Source organism: Mytilus californianus, unplaced genomic scaffold (genome assembly GCF_021869535.1).
Source record: "Mytilus californianus isolate M0D057914Y unplaced genomic scaffold, xbMytCali1.0.p SCAF_19, whole genome shotgun sequence".
NCBI lineage: Eukaryota > Metazoa > Mollusca > Bivalvia > Mytilida > Mytilidae > Mytilus > Mytilus californianus.
In genome coordinates, this window is record NW_026262667.1 from 5,894,840 (window position 1) to 5,903,946 (window position 9,107).

Below are 9,107 nucleotides of genomic sequence, written 5' to 3' on the forward strand. Positions count from 1 at the left end.
AAATAAACATATCATTTAGTTTAACTATGACAAATTCTTTAAAAGAATCAAAACGAATTACCTATTATGGCCATGATACTATCCGTAGTTTACATTCAGTACTTGAACACAAAATTAACTTTTTTTTATCACAAGAGATAGTTTATTTCAAATATTGCCATCTAAACATGATCATTTTACAACCAGCGTATCTTTAAAATTTCCTGCGTATGATTAACTTGATACGTCCAAATGAGTTACAAAAGCTTGCCATGTTCTGTAAGCAATTGTTACTTCTTCTTTGATTCTTCAATGTATAGAGATACGTGACGAATAATTAATTAGATTGCTTCAATTATTTTATTAAAAGAAATTTGCAAACTTTTTCAAAGTTCAGAACCGACACAATGATGGCATGTCAAAATATTATCTGGATCAACCTCTCTCTTTATCGATAACAACCGACTATAATGTGGTCCCCAGTAGTTTTGTTGCCAATTAGACATGTATTCTGCAGCTTCGTTAACGTATGTTCCATTGCCGTATGATATCAAACGTTGACTGAGTTCTTTCCCTTTTTTAATATAGAAATCCTCACGTGTGATGTCAGGTATTGCCACAACGCACCCAAGACATAATCTGGCATGTCTGAAACCTGGATGGACCGGGGTATCACTAAAATCGGATACTCTACCTATAAGAAAAATAAGTTTTTTTCTGTTAAATTGATATTCATTCATTTATTGAAAAAGTTGATTGTCATGTAAAGATATGAGGAGTGTCAACGGCAATTAAATCCATATAACGAAAATTGAGAGGACAATCAAGGCCGGAGAGCTGATGAAACCTTGTTGAATTTGAATATTTCAAAAGAGTCCAAATTATACGCTTTGCCACGGCGTTGTCATTTTCTTTTCTACTTATCAGCTTTGAGTGTCTCCTTGGTAGCTTCTGTCCCTTTTTAACGAGTTTTTCACCATTTTAACATCTATCCATAAAATCGAAATAATTATTCAGCGTTACATATTGAAAAAAAAAATTGCTATAAAATTGCAATATTACAAATATTTCTTTGTACAATTTTACATCGAAGGATGTCTCCAACCAACTGGAATAAATGTACATGTTGAAGCTACCGCATATCTTTACTTCCAATAGACTTTTGCCTGGGTCCAGAATGCTTTTTAAGTTTATTCTTGGTCAATACTAAAAATTTGCTTAAATGATGAGAAAATTGCCGTTTGGATAATTTTTCAGGCGTTTATAATTTAATCGCATTACAGTTAAAAAGATCTAAAAAGAGTTCACATTTGAGGCGGTGAAGAATTAATGACTTTTTGAAGTCTTTGGAGGAAATTGGTTCTTCCTCTTTATATTGAAATTTTATCAAGCTGGTTATTTTTTGCTTTAAAGTGTTTAAAATGTTTATTCCTGTCCTGCATTTAAACGTTTACAAAATGAAATTTCAATCTGATAAAAGATTACTTTCGTTTTTTAGCTTACCATTGACGTGTACCCCTCATCACTTTTTATTCATGAACATTTGATGGATTAAGTTCATCTCACACAGACAAAGTTAGTAAACGGCGATTTTTCGAAAGATGGATGAAAATAAAGGGTAACATACATTTTTTGGGGGAGGGGTGATTAAGTCATGCCTATTTTACATTTCGAAGCCTTCCCAATAGGTAGAGATATCATGTTAGGGTTTATGTTGTTTTTTTGGGTTTTTTTTAAAAGTGAAGTGCATTAACATCATTGATACTTTTAATATTTTAGATTTCTTGTTTCAGAGCATATTTGTGGCTGAACTTTTTCTTTAACTTTGACCGTTTCGAAATCTTAAATTTTCTAATCATGCGAAAAAGCACAGAAAAAGGTTGCACACCATGCGGGTGTAAGCCGTAAATGGTAAAGTAATCCAAACAATAAAACCAAACGATGCTCTATAAAACATGAGTAACAAATGCATAAAGTCAGTTCAAACCATAAAACCAACCTCCTAAATGTGTTCCAACACAGGCATACAGCGGAATAGTGTCATTAATTGGCCGTGTCATAGTTTCCACAATAAAATCTTTCAAAGATGTGTCTAATCCTGCCTCCTGTATAAACGATCCAGTGACGTACACTCTGTTCCAGGGACTGTCAGTCATAACGCTTCCAAAGCCTTCCCAGAACGTAGAAATGTTCCGAACAGTGTATTCTAATCGCCATTCAGGATGGAAATCATTCCATAAATCCATATATTTCCTACTGGAATCATTCCATCCACCATAGTGGCAATACAAAAATCCTAAAGTGCCGATCACAGATTCGTTGGTTTTAGTGACATGTTGTGCATTTGAGAGAAAGGAATATCCTCCCCATTCGTTAGGCATGCCTTTAACAAAATTAGAATAAAATTGCATTACCTCTTGCCCAATTGAGGAGTTTCCGTTAATGGATAACGGATAAGTCATCGTTACCTTGACATATTGACGCTTGATCTTGTGAAGTTTGAATGTAAACGATGCTACGATACCGAATGTTCCCCCACCTCCACCTCTAAGAGCCCAGAAGAGTGATGTGTCTGACGTCACAGAAAAGCTGCCATCTGGATTATTAATGTATGACGTATGATTGGTACACTTAATAATACTTCCGTTCACTGTTATGACCTGTAAAGATGAAAAAAACATGAAATGTTTATATAAGAATTGTTAAAAAGGCATATTGAAGTTTTTGTATTACCCTCTTGGAATTTCATATTTTTCACAAATTGATCATGTTTGATTAAAGCTTATCTAAATTACATTCTTCTCGATATAAAAGCTTTTTTGCATATAAATCAGGCCGTTAGTTTTCTCGTTTGAATTGTTTTACATTTGTCATTTTGGGGCCTTTTATAGCTTACTATGCAGTATGGGTTTTGGTCATTGTTGAAGTACCTATAGTTAACTTCTATGTCATTTGGTCTTTGGTGGAGAGTTGTCTCATTGGCAATCATACCACATCTTATTTTTTTTATTTTTTCAACTTTCATGACTCGATATATGCATATTTAAAACAAGTGGATAGTTGGCACTGTCAATACATGTTCTGCGAACCTCACATTTAATCGAGAGGAAATAAAAAAAAAAATGCCAAACATGTGTAAACACTAAACTCCGAAACATACAAATGAACCAAAATAAAAACAAAAACAAGATTATACGGTATGGATTGTCACTATTGAAGGTCGTACGGTTGCCTATAATTGCTTACATTTATTCATTTGAACTCTGGTTGATAGTTGTATCATTTGTAATTACACCACATCTCCTTAATTATATATATCAAAGGATAGAGGTCCTAGGACAGGCTAAAAAATGCGGCGGGGTTAATTACGTTTTGTGTGATCTTGACCCTACTTTTATCTTGAACTTGTTTTTGTTTTACTAAAACGAATAGACATCAAAATAACTAACTGTCATTTCCAAAACTTGATCAACTGCCAATCCCAACATCCGGGACAGTATGCTATGTCCTCCGCCCAATGTGTAACCACTAGGGGACACTGTCTGAGAGCTGCCACCAACAACAACTCTGTTATATTTATCTACCTGGAAAACAAAGCAAGATATGACTTACTAAAAACTAGTTTATTATTATTATTATTATTATTATTATTATTATTATTATTATTATTATTATTATTATCATCATAATTAATAAGGGGAGAACAAATCGGTCTTGTATTCTTATTGTGATTTTCGACAATTTTGACACAGCCATTGCTGAAACCTTTTCTAGTCTGTTTAAGAAAATGGTGCATTACTGTTAAGCAGTTTGATAGTTTTTTTTAGTTTCCATCAAGGTAGTTTCTTGTAAACTGATAACATATATAACAAAAGTCAGTATTTTCAGTTCATACGAGTTTCGTATATGCACGTTGGTAGTCTTCATTAACTAGATATATGCATACATACTTCTTGGTAAATTTCTTGCCAGTTTGCTCCACTTTCAACTGTCAGTTCTCCGTCAACAGATCTTGATGTACTTAACATTACTTTCATTTTTCTCATATATCCCAAGTTTATCTGAATACTACCTGACCAGCTTGATCGACCTATGTAATCGTGGCCAGATGACTTCACGACCACGTGCAAGTTGTATTTACTTGCAAACAATATTGATTGTTTAATGTCGTCTGTGGATAGAACCATGACAACGATTGCTGGAAACCTGTAAATGAATTATTATATAATATATTCTTATATCATAAGAAGTTGGTTTTTTTTTTTTTAAGTTGAAATATAGATTCATAAAAAAATATTCTCTTAAGGTCACAGTAGTTTACACATACTCCTGAACTTAAGAAATAACAGTTGCATACGAGTCCCTTGAATTGATACATAAATGTTAACAGTTCCTTACACTTTTGAAGCCAGTCTGGAAAACGGTAGTATTTTGTCACCAGAGGCGATTATACTCGCATTTTCTTAATTGGCTACTTTTAATAACAAAAATCTAAACAAGAAAGTAAAGTGAGAAGCAAACACTTTATTATTCTTTTTAAGAAATTAAAGCCAAATGACAGCATGGCCATCTTCGTTTTCAAAAAAATCACAATAACAAAAATTTCCATGGGTTTCAAAATTTACACTATTAATAAAAATACTGCATTTGTTCATCAATAAATAAAATATATATTATTATACACATACTGCCCTTGGATGAAGGTGTTAGGGTAGATTAACACACGAGGGAAAAAATTATCACCAAAGACGAAGTCGCGGGTGATAATTTTTTCAACGATTGTGTTAATCACCCTAACACCTTCATCCAAGGGCAGTAAACTCGTTTATCCCATCGCAGAGCTGCCATAGGACTAGCTTTATCTGAATAGGGTACACAATACGACTATCTAATGCAAAAAAATGAAATACTACTATTTCCCCTCTAGTTTGTAAGGGAAGGACCATGAGGACAGTACCACATTCATAGGGGAACTAAACATACCGGAACTTTGCTATCTTGGCATTATGACGTGGTAAAACAGCTTTTTTACCGTTTAACTCAAAATATTAATCATTTAGACGCATTTTATTTTCAGTGAAAAAATTCTGTTTACTAAAATTACATGTTTTGGAATACTACCTTGTAAATAATTTGTTGTGCATGTTTGTAACATCTTTGTATGTGTTGTTAGACGGGAGTACAACGTAGCCATCAATTAACTGCTGGAACATTGCAATTTCCGTCAAAGACGGGAAACAATCATTGCCAGGGTAACATCGTTTGCTACAAGGTTCTGGTACTGCTGTAGCAAACACAACCAGTAATCCTGTAGTCAACAGAAGTTGAAACAGGCTGCAAAAACAATTAGGAAATATATTTGTAACTGTAATGTATTTGAAGATTAATCTGTATTTATTGATGAGTTGATGGTTTTCTGGCGACAGATGAACTGTTCAGATCATATACTGTAAATAACACCAAAGCCTAAATATTTTCTTCTGTCATTTGGTAGCTATGGCCTGTATTAATTCTTCGTCACTATGTGATGCTTCTTCAAAATAATTCATTAGCAGCTCTTACAACACAAGCTCTTAGCCATCCAATTTGTTTGTAAAATAAACGCGCGGGCATAGAATCATGTGCAAAACAGTGTAGGCGAGACCATTGATTGGCGCGCTAAAATATCCCATTGACTGGGTCAGATTAGGTGAACGTTCGTCTGTAACGCCCACAACTCACGACGTATTTATTATAAACATTTAAACTGTGGGGTTGCCAAATGGTTTCAGTATATATACGAACTACAGTGCACAGTATATTATATACATATTTTATTTGCGATCATAAAATGTACGAAGTCGTCCATTACTATGTAAATTGGGTCGATTAAAAAAAAGCTGAAATTGTTTCTGTTGCCAAGGGTTTTTCACAAGTATAGTAGTTAGCAGAAAAGTTCACCAAACTATACATTTTACCTATTCAAAAACGTAAATGCAAATTCCACAAGGCTTGATCCAAATAGCCTTTTTATTGTCTAATAACTTGCAAGTACGAAAAAGACAGGACAGAAGTATATTTTGTCTATATGTTTTGTGTACGCACACTTTTTAAAGTTGATCATGCATTCGTTCTAAAATAAAATTTTGACCAGATAAAAGTTAAAAGATGACATAATTGGACATGCAACCGCAATTGTTAAATCGCTTTGACGTCTGAAAAAAAAAAGATAATAATCCACATGCATTGTAACTTTTAAAGCCAGTTAAATCCTTTTTTTTTTGTTGAAAGAACGTGCGATGTCATAAAAATTGATTATCAAAACATAACGAAAACACAAGTAAAGAACGTTTACACTGAAATGCAGTCAAGTTTAGCGATTGATAATTCATTGATAACATTCTGGCGTATCACAAACAAACAACTTGTAACGTCTCACTTCATTGGCCGAAAGATTTAAATACAACAACAATTGTTGTGTGCACGTGAATTGACACAGGTGACCGACAATGGAATGTACTACGTTACTACGAACGTAAAAAACAATGATTTTTGGTCGAAATAATTAAATAAGTATTTTGTGAATTTCAAATAGTGGGGTCGAAATATTATACTAATAATTTGTGTTAAGTCATGCAGCACTTGTACCGCACTATGAAAAATATAAGGATAAAATAAAATACATGTGCCGCTTTTATACGGATGAATGTATGAATCACTTTAATTTCTTTCATATTGACGCTAGGTTATTATCCTGACAATGTCGTAGTTACTTATAATACGGATCTCATAATACTGATCCATTTCAAATTTATGATGGGTTGCACATTCCTCTTTTATTGTTTTCATGCTATAAAACGAAAATAAAGAAGCTAAGCGTTTGGTCATTCAGAAATGACGTGTCATAAACGAGCAAATTGTCCCCGAAAGATCGTACCATGTGTGCACGTGAATATAGATGTACTATGCAATGTACTATCATGGTCACCACGAAATTCAAATGAATTCAGTGAAGGCATGTTGGTGTAAAAAGGTTTGAAATGTTTCATCGGCGAAGATTTTATTTTTTCATTTGTGGAACTAAAAAATAAATAAATACTTGTGAGAAATGTCGTAGTTTATAAGGAACTATATAAAATGTACTGTTTTCGATTTTGATTGGTTGAAAATTTATCCTTTAATTTCATACCGTAAGAATAGAGCTTTGCATAACATTGTTGAACAATCCGCCAAAGTAACGTGTGGCATGCGTGCGTATTAAAATGAAATACAAAATCATACATGTATGATAAACTTATAAACGAAATATTAAGAAATTAAGGATGACTACTGTAAAAGTATGTACAAAAATGGAGTCACCTTTTATCAATACATTTAGTGAATAACCACACTGTTTAAAACTGATTGTTTTCTTTGCAACTATTTAAATATTTACAATATATAATTTTCAACCTAGGATAGCAAAACAGTTAATTATAAATTAAGAAAGTATATCGCTGGAGTTTATAAAGTACATTTCCTTCCACTGTGCCATGGTTTGCCATCTCCATTTTTTCTCTAAACAAAGCATGGCTGGTTACATGTTCTGAATTTACTTAGAATTTCGGGATTTTTTTTTCAAAATCAAGTAAACTAAATCAGAAAAAAAATCACACTATCCTAAAACTTATGAAAGAATATGAATAATGAACATGACAGTTTATAACACAAACCCATTTACTATAAAAATCGAGCAATATCTTTAGTATGTAATTTGGTTATTTTTGTAGTTAAGTACGGTTTCATTTCAAGTACAACGTTAATTCATCAAGTCCATTGAATAAAAGATAAGGCAGGGTGAGCAACTTGACAAAAAAAAGGCAGGATGACGATTTATGTAAAAAATCAGGATAAACGAATAAATATAGTCAGGACCTAACAGACTGAAAAATAGAAAGACAGGACAGAGATAACAACTAAAAAAAATGCAGGACAAAATGTTTCATCCAAGTCCTTCACCCCCAATCAAAATAAAATGGTAGCTCCCTTAATCCAGGACCAATTGAGAGGATACAGTTGAATTAAATATTTCGACGTGACTGTTAAGATTAAAGTTTAAAATTTTACATGCACATGTATAAAAGCTAGAATTGCCATGCGATATTCAAGAACACAATCATGTTCGGGAATACGACGATGGAAGTTTTTAACGACCTTGACCGGCTACGTGAATACTGATCAGTCCATTCAGCTTTATAGTACGCGTGTTCTATTTTCGTAGGTGTGAGGTCGAAGGTTTGAATTGACCAATGAAAACGATCGTTCCTTAACGAGTTAATCTAATAAAGTATGTTTGACTGATTATGTTGCACGACCTTTCGCTAAGCTTGACCGCAGTTCAGTGTAAGTATTCAATATAAATCAAAACACAAAGGTTATTCCTGATTAGTTTTTCGAATTATTTTATTTAGGCGTTGAGACCCTTTGGTGACCTCACAGTTTAAATGTCTATAATATATACGTCGTGAGTTTTGGGCGTTACAGACGAACGTTCACCTAATCTGACCCAGTCAATGGGATATTTTTGCGCGCCAATCAATGGTCTCGGCTACACTGTTATGCACATGATTCTATGTGAAACGGCTATAATATCCGATGATATTTCAGAAATAATAAATGTAAGGAATTGATCAAACCAATTGTCGTTCTTAAATATTATTGCCTTGAAATATACGTTATAGCTAACAGTTTAAAGACATTTTATCTGTATAAACTAACACAACATTAGGGTACTGTAATGACCACATACAAATATTTAACGCGGTTTTTTAATTTTCACCACAGCTGTAGACCTTTGAAATATAAAACTATCCTATGTCTATATATTAACACCAAGTAATCAGTTAAAATTATAGGTTTACAAAAAACAGACTGAAATCTAGGTAAAAAGAAAACTTGCCATTTTTTTGGGTATGAATTATAGTAATACAAATCCTCAAAATAGAACATTATAGAAGCCACATCAATTTTGTATATGACTTTTATCCACAATTGAATATTTATAAATGTCTTACCGTGCCATTTTGACTGTCCTTTTCAACCGTACATAATTATGTAACTTCTAACTATCAGATATTTTATTATCTCAGCAGCAAAACTATTTAAATGGC

General features: G+C 33.0%; 1 protein-coding gene across 1 annotated transcript; it reads right to left on the bottom strand.

The window, feature by feature from the left end:
- Positions 1–333: 333 nt before the first annotated feature.
- LOC127726958 (uncharacterized) lies at positions 334–5,240 on the bottom strand. The gene is made up of 5 exons (XM_052234334.1): positions 5,101–5,240; positions 3,930–4,185; positions 3,429–3,563; positions 1,979–2,639; positions 334–673 (listed from the first exon to the last, which is right to left on the bottom strand). The coding sequence occupies exons 1-5, from the start codon at positions 5,190–5,192 to the stop codon at positions 366–368; spliced, it is 1,452 nt and encodes a 483-aa protein (XP_052090294.1). The 5' UTR covers positions 5,193–5,240; the 3' UTR covers positions 334–365.
- Positions 5,241–9,107: the final 3,867 nt, after the last annotated feature.